This window comes from Globicephala melas, chromosome 12 (genome assembly GCF_963455315.2).
Source record: "Globicephala melas chromosome 12, mGloMel1.2, whole genome shotgun sequence".
Lineage (NCBI taxonomy): Eukaryota > Metazoa > Chordata > Mammalia > Artiodactyla > Delphinidae > Globicephala > Globicephala melas.
Genome location: NC_083325.1, coordinates 25,232,335 through 25,256,295, shown reverse-complemented (window position 1 = coordinate 25,256,295; position 23,961 = coordinate 25,232,335). Strand labels below are relative to the sequence as shown.

Genomic DNA, 23,961 nt, shown 5'->3' with positions numbered 1-23,961 from the left:
AAATCTTCCAAAAGGGACTACCTTGGTGGTCCAGTGGTTAAGAATCTTCCTTCCAATGCAGGAGACGTGGGTTCAATCCCTAGTCGGGGAACTAAGATCCCACATGCCATGGGGCAAATAAGCGCACACGCCACAACTACTGAGCCCGCATGCTTTTCTGCCACAACTAGAAAAGCCCACACACCGCAGCTACTGACCTCATGCACTCTAGAGCCTCCGTACTGCAACTAGAGAAGCCCATGTGCCAGAACTAGAGAGAAGCCCGTGTGCCACAACAAAGACCCAGCACAGACAAAATTTTAAAAAAAACCTTACAACAAACAAAAGCCCAGGGCCAGATGGCTTCACAGGAGAGTTCTATCAAACACTTATAGAAGAGCTAATACCCGTCCTTCTCAAACTCTTCCAAAAAATTACAGAGGGAGGAAGACTCCCAAGCTCATTCTATGAGGCCACCATCACCGTGATACCAAAACCAGAAAAAGCTATCACAAAAAAGAAAATTATAGACCAATATCACTGATTAACATAGACACAAAAATCCTCAACAAAATACTAATAAACCCAATCCAACAACACATTAAAAGGATCATACACCATGATCAAGTGGAATGTATCCCAGGGATGCAAGGATTCTTCAATATATGCAAATCAATCAATATGATACACCACATCAACAAACTGAAGAATAAAATCCATATGATCATCTCAATAGATGCAGAAAAAGCTTCTGACAAAATTCAACACCATTTTTGATTAAAAAAACTCTCCAGAAAGTGGGCATAGGAGAACCTATCTCAACATGAAAAGGCCACATATGACAAACCCACAGCAAACATCATTCTCAATGGTGAAAAACTGAAAGCCTTTCCTCTAAGATCAGGAACAAGACAAGGATGTCCACTCTCACTGCTTTTATTCAACGTAGTTTTGGAAGTCCTAGCCACAGCAATCAGAAAAGAAAAGGAAATAAAAGGAATCTAAGTTGGAAAAGAAGAAATAAAACTGTCACTGTTTGCAAATAACATGATACTATACATAGAATATCCTAAAGATGCTACCAGAAATCTACTGGAGTTCAGCAATGAATTTGGTAAAGTTGCAGGATACAAAATTAGTACACAGAAGTCTCTTGAATTCCTATACACTAACAGTGAAAGATCAGAAAGAGAGATTAAGGAAACAATCCCATTTACCATTGCATCAAAAAGAATAAAATACCTAGGAATAAATCTACCTAAAGAGGCAAAAGACCTGTACTCAGAAAACACTGATGAAAGTAATCAAAGATGTCACGAACAGATGGAGAGATGTACCATGTTCTTGGATTGGAAGAATCAATATTGTGAAAATGACTATACTACTCAAAGCATTCTACAGATTCAGTGCAATCCCTATCAAATTACCAATGGCATTTTTCACAGAATTAGAACAAAAAAATTTTACACTTTGTATGGAAAGACAAAGACTCCAAATAGCAAAAGCTATCTTGAGAAAGAAGAATGCAGCTGGAGAAATCAGGCTCCCTGACTTCAGATTATACTACAAAACTACAGCCATCAAAACAGTATGGTACTGGAACAAACACAGAATTATAGATCAATGGAACAGGATAGAAACTCCAGAGATAAACCCATACACCTATGGTCACCTAATCTATGACAAAGGAGGCAAGAATATACAAAGGAGAAAAGGCAGGCTCTTCAGTAAGTTGTGCTGGGAAAATAGGACAACTACATGTAAAAAAACGAAATTAGAACACTCCCTAGCACCACACACAAAAATAAACTCAAAATGGATTAAAGACCTAAATGTATGGCCACATACTATAAAACTCGTAGAGGAAATGTAGGCAGAACACTCTCTGACATAAATCACAGCAAGTTCTTTTTCAATACACCACCTAGAGTAATGGAAATAAAAACAAAAATAAATAAATGGGACTTAATTAAACGTAAAGGCTTTTGCACAGCAAAGGAACCATAAACAAAACAAAAAGACAACCTTCAGAATGGGAGAATATATTTGCAAATGAAGCAACTGACAAGGGATTAATCTCCAAAATATATAAATAGCACATGCATCTCAATATCAAGAAAACAAACAACCCAATCACAAAATGGGAGGAAGACCTAAATAGATATTTCTCCAAAGAAGACATACAGTGGCCAACAGACACATGAAAAGATGCTCAACATCACTAATTATTAGAGAAATGCAAATCAAAACTGCAATGAGGTATCACCTCACACTGGTCAGAACGGCCATCATCAAAAAATCTAGAAAAAATAAATGCTGGAGAGGGTGTGGAGAAAAGGGAACCCTCCTCACTGTTGGTGGGAATGTAAACTGATACAGCCACTATGAAGAACAGTATGGAGATTCCTTAAAAAACTAAAAATAGAGCTACTATATGATCCAGCAATCCCTCTCCCAGGCATATATCTGCAGAAAGCCATAATTCTAAAGGATACATGCAACCTGTTGTTCATTGCAGCACTATTTACTATAGCCAGGACATGGAAGCAACCTAAATGTTCATCGAGAGAGGAATGGATAAAGATGTAGTACATATATACAATGGAATATTACTCAGCCATAGAAAGGAACAAAATAGTGCCATTTGCAGAGAACTGGATGGACCAGATGATAGACTCTCATACAGAGTGAAGTAAGTCAGAAAGAGAAAAACAAATATTGTATAATATCACTTATATGTGGAACCTAGAAAAATGGTAGAGATGAACTTATTTGCAAAGCAGAAATAGAGTCACAGATGTAGAGAACAAACTTATGGTTACCAAGCAGGGGAGGGGGGTGGATGAATTGGGAGATTAGGGCTGACATATATACACTACTATGTATAAATTAGATAACAAATGAGAACCTAGTATATAGCACAGGGAACTCTACTCAGGGCTCTGTGGTGACCTAAATGGGAAGGAAATCGAAAAAAGAGCGGATATATTTATATGTATAACTGATTCTCTTTGCTGTACAGCAAAAACTAACACAACAGTGTAAAGAAACTATACTCCAATAAAAATTAATTTTAAAAAATAAAAACTTGAAAAAGTAGCACAAGCCAATATAGATGGTGTTAATCTAAAGCCCAGGGGAATGGGATGATCCCTGCACTTGTTACCAAGGGACTGAAACCACAAGGGTAAGAACCCAGATTCAGACAGGCAGATTTAACAAGACTTTTGGCAGTTGTTACTAGCCAATGAGATCACTCAAAAAGGTATAATCAAGCCAGCCATTGAGGGTTTCAAGCAAACTACTGCCTCCTTGGGAAACAGATATCTGTAACCGTTCAGTTCTTAAGACAGACTTCCAAGCCCCTATCACAGATAGTGAGTTCCCAAAGTAATAGAGTGTCCAGCTGAGGAAGTCTCCCAACCGTCTTCTCAGGTATGATGACAAAGCCAATGAACGGGGGAAATCCACTAGGAAGGCTCTGGAGCATCCAGACAGGCTGACTAAGCAACCCACTGCATGGCCAGAGAAGCGATCTGACAGACTGATAGAATGCATTATTGCCGTCTATCAGGCTGTAGGATGCTGCTTCCTCCTCTGTAACCCATTTCTAAATGTGGTTCAGCCTTGCCCCTCTTCCTTCCTTACCAACTTCCCCTCTCAGTATGAGGCCACCATATTATTTCTAGCCTTAGGTAAGTCTTCTATTCCTCTATCAGCTTAACAATCACTCAACTATACTGTAATCATAACAGAAACATACAGAAAATGAAAAGCCCCTAGGGGCCATTTCTCCATTCTCCAGTTTCTCACAATTCTCCAGCTATTTGAAGGGCCTGGCAAAAGACCATACCCAACTATATAAAAGGGCTGCTGTTTAGGGTAAGTGTAACCACAGAGATAAACATAAAACAAAAAAAGATCTTATGTAACATTTATTTTTTATCCCAACTTCATTTTGGCTTTATTCCTCACCTCCCATTCCCATTCTTTTATTAGAAATCCAAACAGGATTTTTTTTAAAACAAATTGTTTAAAATCATGATTACCTAGAGTCATAATAAAATTTTCTTCTCTCCAAAAGGGGGAAAAACACAGCTTTTATTCTTGTGCTGCATTTTCAAATGCATGTAGCATTAATTGCATGTTAATATATTCTTTATAAGCTATTTAAAATAAAACCTTCATCCTTTGAGGTTATTGACATTTTTCTAGTTCACTGACACATCTCCTATAATACATTATTCATTTTCATGAGTGAAGTGGGAACTTTAATAAAAAATAGGATTTTAATCCCTGAGGTTGCCATTGCAACACAAGATTGAAAGAATAGACCTTAAACAATATAAGCATTGATCATGCTATCTGGATCAAAATCACCTCCATAGCATGGAGTCATTTAGAAAGTTGCATTTACTGGGTTAAGTTAACCCTGCTCTTCCTAGCCCTCATGCTGTAATAATATTTCCTTTTGTAAAGAAATAACACATAGCAATGAAGTCTGCAGAAACTTCTGAGATCCTCAGAAATCAAGAGAAACCACAAGTTCCATTTCTCTAATCTCCATCCACATTGCTGGAGAAGGGTTTTCAGCACCATTCCAAGACCTGGAAAAGTTGATGAACCAACTTGTTTTTTCTACTTCTCCATAAATTTAGTAAAAAGGGAGAAATCAGTCCTCCTGGCTAGAAAATGGGAATGTCCTGCTTATTTCTGCCACCATAACCTTAGCAGAGCTGCGTTCAACTCTTTGTGCCTGCCCTCCTTGTGGAACCCTTTCTCTACCAGGCGGCTGACAGCGGGGTGTGGATTCCTGCTCCTGTCCCTAGTAGTAGCGGTTCAGGCTCCTGGTGCCAGGAACCTCGGGCTGGCCATTCATCCAAATCTCCCTGATGATGCGTTCCCGCTCCTCTAGCCGCTGGGCACGCTCCAGCTCCTCCGCTGAGGTGAAGACGTTCTTGTTCAAAGTCCTCTCGAAGCGACGATGTCTCCTGACTGAGATGTCGGATGCCGCGTAGGAGCTGCCATCCTCGCTGTCGCTGCTGTTGCTGCTGCTTTCTTGGTCCTGCAGGAACTTCTTCTGGGGATGCTGCCGGCAGTCTGTGTGGCAAGAGATCCTCATCACCAGGGCAGCTACGGTGAGGACCAGCCCGATGCACACACCAGAGACAAAGTACAGGGCTGCTCGCTCAGGATTTTCTGGAGGAGGAGGAAGAAGAGAACATTTGAGAGATGACCACTATATATGCAGAGAGCAAATATGACTCCAGCACAGGATGCACGCCTCTCACCAGACCTCAAAGCTTTGATGGTTACACATATTGCCTTTCCATGTGACAAACTGCATAATGTTTTTAAAATATAATTTTCAACAAATGGTGAATGTGGGTAAAGAGTGTATGGAATTCTCTTACTATTCCTGTAACTTAACTTCAAAATTATTTCAAAATGAAAAGTTAAAAAGAAAATATTATTTAGCATTTACTAGAAGCAAGTAACTGTGCCGTTTGCTTATACCAGAAAAATCTTTGCTTCTGAATTTGCTCCTGCAACCCCTTGAATTACCTTTTAATCATAGTTGTAGGTAACTTCTGAGATGACCCCCCACCTCTTGGTATTCATACTCTTACGCAAGCCCTTCCCTCCAAGGGCTGGACATAGTGGGCTGGACCTAGTGACTTACTTCTAACAAAAGTGATGGATGACTCGAGATCAGGTAACCCAAGACTGACTTCTAACTTACTCATGTTCTCTCTCTCTAACTTACTCACTTGCTTGCTCTGATGCAGTCAGTTCCCATGCTATGATCTGTACTACAGAGAGGACTGCATAGCGAGGAACTAAGGGTGGCCTCTAACAGCCTTCAAAGCTTGGAAGTGTATGAATATGTTTTGTGTATTTTAAATTTTATTTTGCTTAGCTGTATTTTTAAGTATTCTATTCTCATTGACATTACTTTTGTAATAAATAACGTTATTTTACTGGAATTTAAAATTTTGAAGTGAATCCTCTCCTGGTGGAGCATTGAGGTGGCCACAACCCTGGTCATGCAGTAGCCTTGTGGGACACCTTGAACCAGAGAACCCAGCTATGCCAATCCCAGATTCCTGACTTACAGAAACAGAGAGATAATTAATATGTGTTGTTTTGAGGTACAGATGGTCCCTGAGTTGCAATGGCTAGACTTATGATTTTTTAACTTTACAATTTAGTGAAAGCAATATGCACTCAAGTAGAAATTATACTTCTAATTTTAAATTTTGATCTTTCCCTGTGCTATCAATATGCAGTACAATACTCTCTTCTGATGCTGGGCAGCAGCAGTGAGCTGTACTTCCAGTCAGCCACATGATCACTTAAGCCATTCTGAACGTAGACAACCATTCAGTTTTTCACTTTCAGTACAGTAGTCAATAAATCACATGAGATATTAAAGACTTTATTAAAAAATAGGGTTTGTGTTAGATGATTTTGCCCCACTGCAGATTAATGTAAGTGTTCTGAACACATTTGAGGTAGGTCAGGCCAAGCTATGATGTTCCACAGGTTAGGTGTATTAAATGCATTTTTGTCAATATCAAAAGAAAAATCACAATCAAACAATGGGTAGAAGACCTAAATGAGCCACTTTTCCATAGAAGACCTTCAGATGGCCAAGAGGCACATGAAAAGATGCTCAACATCACTAATTATCAGAGATATAATTACATTGAGATATCACCTCACACCAGTCAGAATGGCCATCATCAAAATGTCTACAAACAATAAATGCTGGAAAGGGTGTGGAGAAAAGGGAACCCTCCTACACTGTTGGTGGGAATGTAAACTGGTACAGCTACTATGGAGAACAGTATGGAAGTTCCTTAAAAAACTAAAAATAGAGCTACCAATGAATCAGCAATCCCACTCCTGGGCATATATCTGGAGAAAACCATGGTTTGAAACGATGCATGCACCCCAATGTTCATTGCAGTGCTGCTTATAATAGCCAAGACTTGGAAGCAACCTAAATGTCCATTGACAGATGAATGGATATATATATATATATATACACACACACACACACACACAATGGAATATTAATCATTACAAAGAATGAAATAATGCCATTTGCAGCAATATGGATGGACTTGGAGATTATCATACTAAGTAAAGGTAAGTCAGACAGAGAAAAGACAAATATCATATGATATCGCTTATATGTAGAAGCAAAAAAATACGATACAAATGAGCTTATTTACAAAAGAGAAACAGACGCACAGACTTAGAAAAAAACTTATGGTTACTAAAGGGGAAAGGTAGAGGGGAGGGATAAATTGGAAGTGTGGGAATGACATATACAAATTACTATATTTAAAATAGATAACCAACAAGGACCTCCTGTATAGCACAGGAAACTCTGGTTAATATTCCACAATAACCTAAATGGGAAAAGAATTTGAAAAAGGATAGATATATGTATACATATAACTGAATCACTTTGCTGTACACCTGAATCTGATACAACATTGTAAATCAACTATAGTCCAATACAAAATAAAAATTTTTTTAAATGCATTTTTGACATGATATTTTAAATTTACAATGGGTAAGTTGAGGAAGATCTGTAATTTGCTGTGCAGCAACAGATAACTTATACAATCACAGATTGAAAGCCAGTGTGGGCATTTTTGCAAACACTCATCAGGTTAATTTGTGGGGGAGTAATTTAAGCCCTTTCGTGGTGAGAGAAGAAAATAATCATTCTGCTGATGAGTAATATACTTAGTGGGCCCAGTGATGATCCCTGTATGATGTGTTCAACAGAATGAGCGCCTCTGAATGAAGAGCTCTCACCTTCCACATGTGAGAGCACTGGGACATGCCTGGCCTTGAGTCAAAGGGCGTGGTCAATCTGACCAGACCCAAGATTGACATCAGTAAATTAGATCCATAATCTATATTCACCTGTAAGTATGAATCAAAATGTATATATTGTTTTGTGGGTTTTTAAAGAATATAAATGGAATCATATATGATTTATATTTGCTTTTTAAATTTCAGAATATATCTTAGAGAGGTTTCAACATATGTCAATAGTATTCTTTCTGACTGCTGCATATTCTTCTGTAGTATAGACATCAAAGTTTAACCTTTTCCTTGTTGATAGCATATAAATTGTTTCCTATTTTTCACTATTACAATCAATGCTAAAGTCAGTATCTTTTTGTCCTTGTATATATCTCTTTATGCACTGCAGAATTATTTCTACAGTTTAGTTAATCTAGAAACAGAACAGCTGTATCAAAGGGCTTAGGCATTTTCAGGTTTTATACGTTTCAAATTGTACCCAAAAAACGTTCTATCAGTCTGAACACAGTATACTGAACACATGTGTTTATGATCCCTCCTTCTCTCTGAAACCTCCACTGAAATGACAGTGATGTGAGTAAAATAGATACAAAGTATAGGTACAAAGAAAAGAATAGAGAAAAAAATAGAAAACACGAATAGTCCAATGTTTACTGCAAGGGAAGAAATGTACGCATATGATTGAATACAAAAAGGGACGATGTGAAATAAAAACTGTTTAAAGAAGAAAAGAGAAAACACGAAGAGTCAACATAAGAGTAGTCAACAAACAATGAAACATAGTAAAAAGGGACTGACATTAACATCATGGTAGTGTAAGACATCCTTACTTTTTGTACAACTAATGAGGTATCTATCCATAAACCACAGTGCCTCCGTGGGAATTGTGTGATCTAATATCATATGCCAAGGGACCAGGGAGAAATCTTGCTTACCTGTTCACCTGGTAATAGACAGACAAACACTGGTTTGGGCTGCAGAATCAGCAGAGCGAGCAAACCTGCCTCAACAACTCCCAGCCGTGATTGGGGAAAACCTGGAGAATGCTGACTTGGGCAAATACCCACAGATGAGAGAGAATTTGTAGAATTCCAGCCCCCTGGAGGTGATTAGAGCACACCACTGGAGGGAAAACACACACACACATACACACACACACATGAGTTTGAATGCAGCAGAGAGGGAAAGAGGAACTTTTTCAGCTTTGCCCCCTCCACAAGTTGACACAGTAACAAACTGAACTATCCCGTGGTGACCTGTCCACAGGTAAAAAGGAGAGTACAGTGTGAGTGCCCGGCTACCCCAGCTACGCTGGACGCTGCAAGAGAAACCCATTTTTCTCCAGCAACACTAGGAGTACTGGAAACAGGACCTCTATGACTGGGGGAAGGGAGAAGATCAGAAAAGGCTAATAAGAACATCAAAAGGCATTAAAGGGGCATGGTTCCTGCTGTCTGTGCTCAGGGCTTCAGCAGGAAGTCCACTCAAGAGCCCCTGGGAGAACTTCAGCCAAGGATATCCCCACCAGCTGGTGGTTACCCCCAATGCCCCAAGTACTAAACCCACACCCCCCCTCACTCTGTGGTGGCTCCTTGTTTGCACTCAGAGATTGGCAGCAGGAGTGAGCAGGGTGAATGCAGTGCTATTAGAAAAACAGACTAGTATCTGTGGGCAAGAGAGAAAACACAAACTTGAGCTGTAGTGCTACCTTCTGGAAAACAAGAGAGATTTCCAGCAGCCAGCCAGGTGAGTTGTAAGAACCGCAGAAGACATAAAAGCTTAAGAATTCTGCCACAAGAGGGAGCAAGAAGTACAGAGCAGGTGTATAAATACAAGGTCAGAGAGAACCCCAGATAGAAGAGGATCAACAAACAGTATACCCTATCTGAGAGCAACTAGTAAAGATGTGAGGAGGTGTCTGAACTACAAGAAAGAGGAAGAATCAAGAAAACACATCATCACCAAAAGATAATAATCCTTCAATAACTGAACTCAAAAGCAAAAAATCTTATAATCTAGCTGATAAAGAATTCAAAATAGCTGTTTTGAGGAAACAGTGAGCTACAAGAAACACAGAAGACAATTCAATAAAATCAGGAAAAAAATACATGTACAAAGTGAGAAATTTAGCAAAAAGTTAAAAACCATAAAAAGGAACCAAACAGAAATTCTGGAGCTGAAGAATTTGATGATTAAAATGAAAAATGAAACAGAGAGAATCTGCAGCAGGGTAGATCAAATGGAAGACAAAATAAGCAACCAGGAAGACAGTAATTTTGAAATAACCCAATCAGTGGTGAACATAGGAAAAAGAATGAAAAAGAGGGAAGAAAGTGTACATGATCTATGGGATTCAATCAAACACACAAATATAGCATAACTGGAGTTCCAGAGGAGAAGAGAGGGGCAGAAAGTATTTAAAGAAACGCTAGCTGAGAACTTCACAAACCTAGGGAGAGTCTTAGACATCCAAGTTTATGAAAGTAATAGATCATCCTACTATCTCAATGCAAAAGACCGCCAAGAACATTATAATGAAATTGTCAAAAATCAAGGAAGAAGAGAGAATCCTTAAAAAGCCAGAGGAAGAAAGATAATAAACTTACAAAGGAACCCTCATTAGGCTATCAGAGGATTTATCAGCAGAAATGCTACAGGCCAGGAGAGAGTGGAATGACCTATTCAAATTGTTGAAAGAAAAATTGCCAGCCAAGAATACTTTACCTGGCAAAATTATCCTTCAGATATGAAGGAGAAAATATGCTAATTAGTGACATGAAAACACATTAAAGTATACAACACACTGGTAAAGGTAAATATACAATAAATATACAGTTTCAGATTTAGAAAACTCTAATGCTGTACTGTGAAGCTGTGTTAACCACTTAACTACAGTATAAAGGTCAAAGGAAAAGGTACTAAAAATAACCGAAACCACTATAGTCTGTTAAAAAATACACAATATAAAAACAGGCCAATTGTGACATCAAAAATGTAAAGGGGTTAGTAAAATGGTGGAGGTTTTGTGATCAAAAAGCTTTCACCTTTCACCAATTAGTATGCTGTTAGCTGTGGGCTTGTCATATATTGCCTTTATTAAACTGCGATATATTCCTTTTTATACCCAGTTTGAGGGTTTATCATTAAAGAAAGTTGTATTTTGTCAAATGCTTTTTCTGCATCTATTGGGTTATCAAGGAAACAGGAGATGACATCACCATCTTAAAGAGATAGCTGCATTCCCATGTTTATGGCAGCATTATTCACAATAACCAAAGTATGGAAACAACCTAAGTATCTATCAACAGATGAATGGATAAAGAAAATGTGATATATATTACAGCATTATTCAGCCATAAAAGAGAAGGAGATCCTGCCATTTATAACATGGATGGACCTCAAGGGCATTATGCTAAAATGAAATAAGTCAGACAAAAGCAAATAATATATGATATCAGTAACACGTGGAATCTAAAAAAGTTGAACTCATAAAAACAGAGTAGAACCCTTGTTACCAGGGGCTGTGGGGTGGAAGAACTGGGAATATGTTGTTTAAAGGTACACGCTAGCAACTAGTAGATAAATAAGTCCTGGAGACCTAATGCACAGCATAGTCATTATAGACAACAATATTGTATTATAGACTTCAAAGTTGCTAAGACACTATATCTTAATTGTTCTCACCACAAAAAAAGAAGATAGTAATTATATGACGTGAAAGGCGTTAGCTAATGCTACAATGGTGATCATACTGCAATACAGAAATGTATCAAAGCAGCATGTTCTCACCTTAAATCTATACAATGTTCTATGTCAAATTATATCTCATTTAAAGAAAGAAAGGAAGGGAGGGAGGGAGAGAGAGAGAAGGGAGGGAGGAAGAGAAGGGAAGGGAGAAAGAATGAAAAAGAAAGAAAGAAAAAAGAAAGAAAGAGAAAGAAAAAGAAAGGAAGGAAGGAAGGAGGGAAGGAAGGAAGAAAGAAGGAAAGAAAGAATGAAAGAGAGGAAGAAAGAAAGAAAAAGTAAGAAAGAAGGAAGGAAGGAAGGAAAGAAAGAAAAAAAGAAAGAAAGAAGGAAGGAAGGAAGAAAGAAAGAAAGAAAGAAAGAAAGAAAGAAAAGAGAAAGAAAAAGAAAGGAAGGAAGGAAGGAAGGAAGAAGGAAAGAAAGAAAGAAAGAAAGAAAGAAAGCAGGGAGGGAGGGAGGGAAGAAAAGAAAGAAAGGGAGAGAGAAGGAAGCTGAAACTGAACTCTGTCCAGCCAACATCGAGCAAACAGATATTCAGCAAACACTGAGCGTATTGAGTGAGCTCTTTGCCTGGAGGAGCTTAACAGCCCAGCAGGGAAGATGGCCTTATCCGTTGCAGTACCAAAGGGAAGTCCAACTACAGAAACATGAAGAAGGATTTTTGGAAATGCAAAGGTGAGTGGAAAAGCTAAGTTCAAATATGGGAATCTGAAAAGGCTTTCTAGAAAAGATGTACAAATCCATGCTTTTACCAGGGTGGAAAACCATCAGGCAGACCTGTATTTGAAGCCTCATCTCAGACTCTTCTTTTAAACAACGATAACACTACCAACTCTGCTGAATTGTGGTAAAGATATTACAGATGACAAGCATAAAGGGATTATCCCAGATCCTGGCAACAACTGATAACTTACTCTCACTCTATTTATTTTGTTCCCCTCTCTCCCTTCCTTCCTTCCTTCCTTCCTTCCCTCCTTTCTCTCCCTCTCTCTCCCCCTTCCCTTCCCTCCCTCCCTCTCTCTCATTCCTCTATCCATCTATCTGTTTTCCTCCCTCTTTCCTTCTCTCCCTTATTCCCTTCCTTTCTTTTCTCATCCCATCTTCCCTTCCCTGTGAATTAATGTCTCTTTTTCACAACCTGCCCTCACCCCACCTATAACATAGGTTAACTTGAAGATGGTTACTGAACTGAATGTTGGAAACCACTATTCTCCCTCTAGCGTAACTAGTCCATCCTGTCCTGTCTTAACTTCCCAGATCAGAAAACATCTTTTTTTGCCTACAATTGTCTCAGACACGGATTCCCAGAGAAACCCAGTAAAAGCAACCAGAGAGGGCAAGGAGTTTTTATTGAGTCTCACTGGATCCTGAGCAGGTGACTCAGGACTGATTTTCACAGCTGATATAATTTGTGTTGTTTCTCTTCATCATTCTTTTACAAAAATCAAACTGTAGTTCTATTGTGGTTGCTTTATCTCTCTCTGTTCCAGGTCACTTCCTCTTAGGCAATGATCTAACCTGTCTTGAGGAGATCCAGATAGCTGTTAATTGACCAAGAAGCAGAATAGAGAGGGCTATTGATGGTAGTTTTCCCTCAATAAATAAAAATAAATGTATTGCTATATCTTGCTTCCTGCAGGGTCATTGTTTTCATTGGCAGGAAGAGGGCCTATGGGGAGGTCCTGGGGCTAATTTCATTTGCACCCTTGGAAGTCAGATCATGCCCAACAGACTCAGTAGGAGAGAACAGTAACACCAGTCCAGGCCAGCTCAGCTGAGGTCTGTGCAAACGTAATCTTTTCCCTGCATGGACTTTCTTGTTGGTCCTACAGCTTGCAATCCCTTGAGTGGAAAAGAAAAGATTTTAAAAAATAGGCTTTAAAGAGAACAGTGTGACTTGTGTAGAATCAGGGAGTATTCAGCACAAACTCTTCTCTGAATTCTTAAGGCACTGTGAAGATGTCTCTTTATGGGATTCTGCCCCTCCCTATAGAAAAACAAAGACTCCCATTAACAATTCTGCCTTCTCTGAAATGCTGGAGAAAGCTTCCTTCCTTCTCTTTCCAGCTCTGATTTTTTCTTCCCCAGGAAGGAGTATTGGAGAATCACTGTGCCCACTAGGCTGGCTCTGGTGCTCCTTCCTTCTGGTGCTGGTTCTCCTTTGCTTTCACTTCTTTCAGCTTCCCCTCTCTTCTCCTACTCCCCTTCTCTTGCCCCCAGGCAAAAAACACCCCAGAAGAGGCCTTTCATTATTCCACCTCATCCTAATCCACCCTACTCACTCTTCTTTACCTGCAGTGGGAAAGACCTGCAGCTCTATAGCCCAGGACTCAAGGGCAGCTAGGTAGAAGGCCCTGACACATTATCTGATCTGGCTTATTTACTGGGCAAGTTGATACTGTATTCTGATGCTTTTCTGGCTCCTTGAGTATGGAAGGGAGGAGTGTAATTAGCTCCTCCAATCTAGGCACACTTTATATAGTTGTATTATAATCAGTTATGTAACCACTATATTCCCCATACAACAGTGAGAAATTTGAGAAGAGAATCCGTATGATTCACTTTGGATTGCCACAGCATCCAGCCAGTTCTTTGCTCACGGTGCCCATCTCTTAAGTATTTATTGAATTAAATCATGAATACACAATTTCTAAAAGTTCAATTATTATATGTGGATAAATAGATATATGCCAGTAAGGATATATGCATATATATGTGACAAATGATTTATGTATAATAATACAATATTAAAAGAGTAGGGAATAGAAAAAAATCTATCAAATCACCATAATCTTACAACCTGAATATAACTACACACTATGAAGTGCAGTGAAGTGCATTTTCTTCTGTTCTTTCTTTCTCTTATATAAATTTATATTTACTTGGTTATAATCAGTTTATATACAACTTATATTTTTTTCTCTGGATATACTTTTTGTTTATTTTTAAGATGATTTTTTTAGAGCAGTTTTAGGTTCACAGCAAAATTAAGTGGAAGGTACAGAGATTTCCCATATACCTCCCAACCCCACACATGCAATAGCTTCCGCCATTATCAACATCTCCCATCAGAGCGGTACATTTGTTACACTTGGTATAATTTGGTACAATTATTATATTTGACACATGAACCTAATAGACATATAATAACCCAAAGCCCAGAGTTTATATTCGGGTTCACTCTTGGTGGTGTACCTTCTATCAGTTTCAAAAAATGTATAATAACATGTATCCATCATACACAGTATTTTCACTGCCCTAAAAATCCTCTGTGCTCCACTTATTCATTCTTTGCCCCAAGGATACACATTTCATATAATGTAAATGTCTTTCTGTATTGCTCCACAGTCTTCCAGTCAATCCTACTTAACAATGGCTGCATAGTATTCTACCCAGTGAATGCACCATAGGCTATAAAAACAGTTTCCTACCTTTGGATACTTAGGTTGTTGCAAATTTCTTTTTTAGTAAAAATGATGGAAGGAACATTTTTGTGCTTAACACTACTTCCTTTTTTGCTTGTTTGTTTCACTTACTGCTTTTATAATGGATTCTCAGAATAGAAATCTTCATGTCAAAAGGGTATATATTCTTATACCTCTTGATAGAAATTGCTAAATGAATGTTCAAAAATGGTACATTACTTTATCTTGCCAACAGCTGTGTATGAAAGTACCACTTTCACCAAACTCTCCGAAAGGGGATATTCCAACTGTTGGATTTTTTTTTATTTTATAAGTCAATAAATGATTACTTTATTCCACAAAAATTTACTGTGAGTCAACAGTGCCTTTGGCCTGGAGACATAAAGGTTCTCAGCCTTCACCAGATTCCCATATAAATAATAGAATAATAATAATAGAAAACAGAAATTACAGTACTTTCTTAAATCTCCAAATTTGTGACTATTAATTGAGTAATGTTGGTCTACTCTCCCTCATTGCTGAGACCACCTCCCTCATGCCAATCTCATAGGAAAAGTGATTCAAATTCTGGTTAAATACTACATGGTCTGCACAGCTATAGTGGCAGTTAAACATCCAAAGAATATTGGTTAAGTAAAAAAATAATCCCCCAAAACTTATTCAATGAAAAAAATTACTGTAAGCAAAGTTAAATGACAAATTGGGAAAAATATTTGAAATATGTAACAGAGACCTAATATATAAAGAGCACATAGAAAGAGCAAAAAAGACACCAATAAAGTAAATGGACCAAAAAAAGAAAAAAAAAAAATCGGGCTGGCCAAAAATTGCGTTCGTGTTTTTCCATTGCATTTTACAGAAAAACCTGTACGAACTTTTTTGCCAACCCAATATTAATAGTTCACAGAAAAGTAATGGCTCTTAAACATATGAAAAGATGCTCACCGAAAGCAGGGGTTGGCACACCATGGCTCACAAGCCAAATCTGGCCAGCTGTCTGTTTTGTTATTGGCACATAGCCATGCCCATTCATTTATGTTTTGTCTATGTCTGCTTGCATGCTACAACACAGAGTTGAGAGTTAGAATAGAAACTGTATGGCCTACAAAGCTGAGAATATTTACTATCTAGCTGTTTAAAGAAAAAGTTTCCTGACCTATGACCTAGAGAAACAAAAATTAAATAACATTTAGATATTATTTTTTATCTACCAGACTGTCAAAAATCCAACAGTTTGAAAATACTATAACAGGGTTTTCTCATACATCTTATAAGCAGTAAATCTGTGAAACTCTTTAAATGCCAATTTGGTAATACTTATCATAAATAATAATTATTGTACACTTGATCCAGCAATTCTACTTTTGAGAATTTATTCTGCAAATGCACTTGAACACGTATGTATGCCACGGTTATTTATTGCAGGCTTGTTGTCCTGTTTGAAAAGATTTGAACCATTCCCACTGGCCATGACTGGTTAAACTATGATTCATCTGTACAATGGAACAGTGTGTAGTTGTCTAAAAGAATGAGGAAGCTCTCTATACACTGATATTAAATACAATATTTTCAAAATACATTTTTTCAGTGAAAAAAGTGAAGTACAAAACAGTATATAGGATATGCTACCTGTGTATAACAGTGGGGAAGGTGAGACTGTATGCTCATATTTTCTTATATCTGCACAAAGAACTCTGGAAAGATGCAGAGAAGCCTGGTATGGATCAAATTTGGGGACTAGAAGTAGGAGACAGCTCTGGAGTAAGACCTCTTACTACATGTCATTTTGTACTGTTTGATCACTGAGCAACATTTATTCACTAACTTGTTGAGCATCTAATAGGTGCCAGGCACTATTCTAGATGCTGAGGATATGGCAGTAAATAAACGAAACACAAATCTCTGTGCTCTTGGGAGTTTACATTCTAGTAAGCTAGTAAGGAGATGGATGATAAAAAAGATAAATAAATAAAATAGGTGGTATGTTAGGTGGTGATAAGGAGAAAACAGAAAAAATAGGAAGGAAGATATGATATGTTAAATGTGTGCTGGAGGGAAGGAGGTAGACAAAGTGACCAAAAGGAATCTCACTGAGAAGGTGATTTTTAAAGAAAAATCTAAAAAGAATGGAAGAGTGAGGCTGGAGAATGTATTATCAATTCAAAACATTAAATTAAAAAGAGCAATCATTCAGCTTAATCTTTCTAACAACCTTCCTAGAAGTTATTAATGAGGTTATTATTATTAATGAGATTATCCTCATTTTAAATTGTTATATTATGATACCAAGGGGTTGCTTTCAAGTAGTTAGAACAAGAAGTGTTTACTGCTCCAATCCAAGTGCTGAGATAGAGGAAACCAAACACGTGTAGGGAGAACACATGGATGATTCTTAGGTGGATGGGCACCTAAGCCAGAGTAGGGAATAAGGGGAGAAGATGACTGAGAGAACTTTAAAGACTGGGAAGGAGTTAGCCAGTCCAAGACTGAATGGAAGAGTTCCTGGATAAGGAAATAACTGTGCAAAAGAGATGAGAAAAGGCTAGGCAGGTGGTTTAGAATAGTTGAAGTGAGGCCTTAGTCAGGGAGGACTATAATTAAATAAGAGCATGGAGAAGTCAAGGTTAGACAATAAAAGCCCTGGTAAGCCACATAAAAAACTGCATATTGGAGTACCTCAAACCATCCCTAAGTCCGTTGCCTCTTGCTTGTCTCTATTCTAGCATGTTTCCTAAACCTTGGCACGACCTACATCTTGAAAAGTTAATTCTTTGTCACAGGGGTTGTCCTATGCATTGTAGTATGTTCCTCCACCCACTAGATGATACTAGCAGCAACCCTCACCTGTTGTTATAGCCAAAAATGTGTCCAGACATAGACAGAAATCCCCCTACTGTGCAAAATCACCCCTGATTATGAACCTGGTCTGGAAGTTGAAAAGCCTAGAATTCTCATTTTTCCAGCCTCTCTTACAGCTAGAAATGGCCATATGACACAGGTCTAGCCTATGAAACATGAGATGAGGTCGGCTGGAACCTCCTTCCTTTTTCATATGTCTTTCAATCTTGAATCAAAAGGCAAGAGCAACAGCAGCCATTTTGCAGCCACGAGATGAAAAGCATAAAAAAAAGGTCATGAGAATCACAGAGAATCTGGCCCCTACATTTTTGAGCTAATGCTAGCAACCACCTACCTCCTTGTTATGTGGGTAAGATAACTCCTATGTGTTTAGGCCACCAAATTGAAGGTTTCTACTATTTGCAGCTGAAAACAACTCTAACTGTTAAACCATAAAAAAGTGTTTGGATTTTATCCTTGATACAACGAGGATCCACAAAGAGATTCTAAAAAGTAAAAAGAATTGCATCATCACAGCTACATTTTAGAAACATCGTTTCACTACAAAACACGGATTGGAGGTTGGTAGACCATAGAAAATGCCATTATGGCAAAGCAGGCAAAAACATGAATGAGCTTAAACCAACTCAGTTACAGTGGGAATAAAGTAGAAGGGAGGCATTTCAGGGACATTGAAAGGTGAAATGGACCAACTGTAAGTGATTGGATATGGGCAGTGAAGAAGATGCATCAAAGGCTAAAAATCATATTTCTAGTATAGGTGATGCCCTAGATGGTACACAAAATAAGGAGTATGTTTAATTTGCAAACAATGCTACTGATAAGGGATTAATTTCCAAAATATACAAACAGCTCATACAGCTTAATATCAAAAAAACAAAAACCCAATCAAAAAACGGGCAGAAGACCTAAATAGACATTTCTCCAAAGAAGACATACAGATGGCCAACAGACACATGAAAAGATACTCCACATCACTAATTATTAGAGAAGTGCAAATCAAAACTCTAATGAGGTATTACCTCACACCAGTCAGAATGGCCATCATTAAAAAGTCTATAAATAATAAATGCTAGAGAGAGTGTGGAGAAAAAAGAACCCTCCTACCCTGTTGATGAGAATGTTAGTTGGTACAGCCACTATGGAGAACATTATGGAGGTTCCTTAAAAAACTAAAAATAGTTACCATGTGATCCTGCAATCCCACTCTTGGGCACATATCCGGAGAAAACTCTAATCAAAAAGATATATGCACCCCAGTGTTCATAGCAGCACTATTTACAATAGCCAAGACATGGAAGCAACCTAAATGTCCACTGACAGATGAATGGATAAAGATGTGGCATATATATATACATATATATACATATGTATATATATACACAATGGGATATTACTCAGCCATAAAAAAAGAATGAAATGATGCTATTTGCAGGAACATGGATGGACCTAGAAATCATCATACTAGTGAAGCAAATCAGAAAGAGAAAGACAAATATATGATATCACTTATATGTGGAATCTAAAAAAATGATACAAATGAACTTATTTACAAAACAGAAATAGACTCACAGACATAGAAAACAAACTTATTACCAAAGGGGAAAGGTGGGGAGGGATAAATGAGAAGTCTGGGATTAACATATACACACTACTATATATAAAATAGGTAAACAACAAGGTCCTACTGTATAGCACAGGGAACTATACTCAATATCTTGTGATAACCTATAATGGAAAAGAATCTGAAAAAGAACATATATATATATTCTTTTTATATATATAAAATATATACATTCTTTTACATGTAAAAGTATATATTTAAATATATATTTTTTATACATTACATATATTATACATATAATATATATATCTGAATCACTTTACGGTATACTTGAAACTAACACAAAATTGTAAATTAACTATAGTTCAATTTTTAAAAAAGAAGCATATTTAAAGGGGACAATGTTCCATTCCAGGTCAGGTTCAATTTGAAACACTTATGGCACATCTAAGTGGTAACGTTCAGGTCATTTAGATACTCAGCTAGAGAAGTCAGAAAAGAGTAAGGCAGTGGTAATTTTACATATATATATATATATATATATATATATGTATATATTTATTTATTTATTTATATATACACACATATATATATTTCAAATTTTAAAATTTCAATAAAATAACATTACTTATTACAAAACTAATATCAATGAAGTATAGAACACTTATAAATACATCTAAGCAAAAGAGAATTAAAAATACACAGACACATACTCATACAATCCCAGCATCCAGATATAGTTTGTAGTAAAATGTGGTTATATATACATATGAATATACACACATAATGGGATTATACTGTATATGCTGTGTGGTAACAGGTTTTGTTTACTTAACAGCACATCATAAACATCTTTCTACTTAAATTAATATTCACCTACATTTTTTTTTTACTATTATAAACAGTTCTGAGATAAACTGTCTTCACAGTAAAATTTTGACCCATATCCCTAATTATTTCATTAGGATAAATTCCTAGTTGTGGAATTGCTGGCTAAATTCTATATGTAGTTTTAAGGCTTTTGACATTTGTTCCCAAATCATTTTCTAGAGAGGCTATAGCAATTTATAATCCCATCAACAATATGTGCAAGTACTCATCTCCCTACACTTTCTCCAAAATTGAAATTATAAATGTAATCGCTCAAATATTTGAGAATTTTATAAAATTAAAATGTTAACCTTGGGGGCTTCCCTGGTGGCGCAGTGGTTGAGAGTCTGCCTGCCGATGCAGGGGACACGGGTTCGTGCTCCGGTCCGGGAAGATCCCACATGCCACGGAGCGGCTAGGCCCGTGAGTCATGGCCGCTGAGGCCGAGCCTGTGCATCCGGAGCCTGTGCTCCTCAACGGGAGAGGCCACAACAGTGAGAGGCCCGCGTACCGCAAAAAAAGAAAAAAGTTAACCTCACTGTTGGTTTCATTTTGCATTTGTTTAATTGCTAGACATTGAGCTGCTTATGTTTTACCAGTAATCTGTAGTTTTTCTTTGGCAAACTGCTGATTCTTATCCTTTGTCCACTTTTCTTTTGGGACACTTATCCTTTGTTGATTTGTAAGAGCTCTTTATATATTAACTTTAACCCTTCTTCATTAATGCTGCCTTTTTTTCTTAGTTTGCATTTGCCAAATACGGGTACATTTTGATAAACAGATATTTTAAATCATACCTTGGTCAAGGTTTAAAATGGGTATTGTGAAGAATGGGAGCAAGATGTATCCAAAAGCAAATAGAAAGAATGACGCAGTATTACAAAGCCTCAGCTAAGGCCAAATTCCATGAATTTCTTAATGGTTTCAACCTGCAAAGTTGTAACAGTGTTTGGTTACTTGAGTGCAGAGGGAGAAAGGGGAGAAAGAAGGGTTTACTTAAGAGTTGGGATTTTGCCTGTTGGTTTAACCAGAAACTAGACAAAGGAATAAAGGAGTTATGTGTATTAGCAAGTGTGTTCCTGAAATGATGGACCACATGGATGAAGCAACTGATAAAGTGGAAGAAAATAGGAGCAGTTAGGAGCTGTTATCTTCACCTTCATATTTTAATTTTTTTTTATTTTTTTCTGCGGTACGCAGGCCTCTCACTGATGTGGCCTCTCCCGTTGCGGAGCACAGGCTCCAGACATGCAGGCTCAGCGGCCATGGCTCACGGGCCCAGCCGCTGTGCGGCATATGGGATCTTCCCGACCGGGGCACGAACCCGTGTCCCCTGCATTGGCAGGCAGACTCTCAACCACTGCGCCACCAGGGAAGCCCCCCATATTTTAAATTTTTTAATTCATTTCCTTTATAGTCAGGCAGTGTTCTGAATCACACTCAGAATGAATTTTTAGCCACCAAGTCTATTTACTTGATCTAATGCATTTTATTTTAGCCACTCCACTTTCCATTTCCTTTCCTTCTCTTTTTATCTCAGCCCATATTTACTTAAAAGAAGCATTATCTTCCTGCATCCTAAGCAATATTTAATTCCAGAATATGGAGTGGGAAGGAAAAAGGTTGAAGGGGAGAGAAAAACAGGGCCATGTACCCTTTCACCTTAACAAGATCATAAGACACATGGTAAACACCAGGGCATTCAATGATCACAACTCAGGGTCATCCTGGTCAAAATGGAAAGCCGCCAGGTACTTCTTGTGCTGAGTAGAGTTCCAAAGTCCAGAAGCCTGTTTGCTCTCACCCAAGGTATTTTCTTACAACAGCTTATTTGCAAGTGTCATCTGAGGCCTGGAAACTCCAGACCCCCCCTGCCACACCCCACTTCATTTTGGGGTGTCCTCACTATAGAACTGAGGAGATCATCAATTTAATTGCTTGTGAAAACATGATACCAGAGTTTCAAACATCTCTTTTCTAGCTCCAGTGTCCTTTCTCTCCAGAATAGCCTAGAAGAATGGGCAGAACTGAGATTTCTCTGATGTGTGGGTGCCCAGGTAAGGAGGCCCCAGGCACTGAACTTCCTTTGGGAGGTGAGGAGCTGACTGATGACCTGAGCCTTTGCTGATCTGAAAAGAGAGAACCCTGGACTTGAGGCATGTGAAGACTACATGCTGCATCTTGCCAACCACAAAGGAGCCAGCCAGGCTCCTGAGAAGTCCTCCTTTCTAAAATCAGGTTGCACGTCATCCAAGATGCTCTCTCAACAAAAAGCCATGAACTGCCTTTATCCTCAGCCCTAGCTAGGTTTGCCATTGTAAATAGAAGTGTCAGGTTTTGCACCTGAACTCTGAGGTCACCACATATCAAGCCTGACCAGAGAACTAGAAAGTAAAACCAGTCCCCCAGGGGAAACCTAAGCAGAACCTCAGTCCCTTCCTTTTATACAACAAACATAGACATAAGGCCAAATAAAATAAAGAAAAGCAAACTAACAAAACCTTAAAAACTCACTCAAGCAGAAGAAAATCAATTTGGTCATTCAAACTATTCAGCATTTTCATGTATTTTTTAAAATTTCAGCTTTATTGGGTATATTTAAATGACTCCTTTTATGTGAACAGCACCTGTTCTCAAGAAATGATCTTGAGGAGAAAGTCAGCCATCTTTCTAAAAGAAACAACTGTGAACCAAGGAGGGAGCAAATATCAGACTCTCCCAGACTCACATACTTTCTGTCTCCATGTCTCCCAGAAGGTTATCAAACTTCTCACACAACCCCCCAAACACAGACTACACATAAACACACACACGCACACACACACACACACACACACACACAACCTGGGAGGAGTTGAGAACCACTGCATAGAAATAATCAGGCTGAGGATACTCCATTCTGGCCTTACATATCAGAGTTAAATGCTTAATGACAGAAGCCAACAGTAGCCCCAGGCTATTTCATTCACCCGAGCCCAAAAGGAAACCAAATATTTTTCAGCAAGATAAAGCTCTTAGAACCCCCCATTTGCCAAATTAGAGAAAGCTTAAGTTTCAAACCAGAAAACGTTTCATCTCAAAACTCAGTACCACAGAGCCCCTCTGTTATGAGAGGCATTTCTCTCCTGAGTATAAGACCAGAGATGGCCACCCAGGAGATGGCTCTACCCAGCCCCAGGCCTCAGACCTGGCCCAGCTGAGACTGAACAACTACCTGAGACAAAGGAATAGGCCTCTAGGATATTGCTGAGCAAAGCCATGTCCACGAACTCGGGGATCACCAGCTCCGTGTTGTGGTAGAAGGACAGCCTCGATGTGACATCCAGAAAAGGCCTCCTGGAGATGCTTCAGCTGGATCAAGGTGGCCACCCTCCCTCTCTTCTCTTCTGTTTGGGAACACAAAGTGAGTGATGAGAACACATTCTGATTTCCTGAGGCTGTGCTCCAGGTAGCCTGGGCTCAAGAACAAAATCCAGTCCAACCTTCCCAGCCAGGGGGCTGCAAAGATCTGAGATCTTGTACTCTTTGCTCTAACAGCTTCTTGGCTTTCAAAGAAGCAGCAACTCCTTAAATCTGTTTTTCCTGGCCTTTCTCCTTTCTCTTTCCCCATCTCCTCCCAATTTCCCATTTAAACATTTCTCCCTCACCTTTCCTTGATCCTTTTTATTG

At 38.4% G+C, this 23,961-nt stretch overlaps 1 protein-coding gene across 5 annotated transcripts in view; it reads right to left on the bottom strand.

Annotated features, from left to right (window-relative positions):
- Positions 1-3,897: 3,897 nt before the first annotated feature.
- EVA1A (eva-1 homolog A, regulator of programmed cell death) overlaps positions 3,898-23,961 on the bottom strand; it is a 70,003-nt gene continuing 49,939 nt past the window's right edge. For all 5 annotated transcript variants that reach the window (XM_030877688.2, XM_030877687.2, XM_070046854.1 and 2 more), the window contains 2 exons: positions 23,507-23,678; positions 3,898-5,178 (listed from right to left, as the gene is read on the bottom strand). In XM_030877688.2, the coding sequence (XP_030733548.1) occupies positions 4,805-5,178; positions 23,507-23,552 (420 nt within the window). In that variant the 5' untranslated portion in view covers positions 23,553-23,678 and the 3' untranslated portion in view covers positions 3,898-4,804. The remainder of the gene's footprint in view (positions 5,179-23,506; positions 23,679-23,961) is intronic.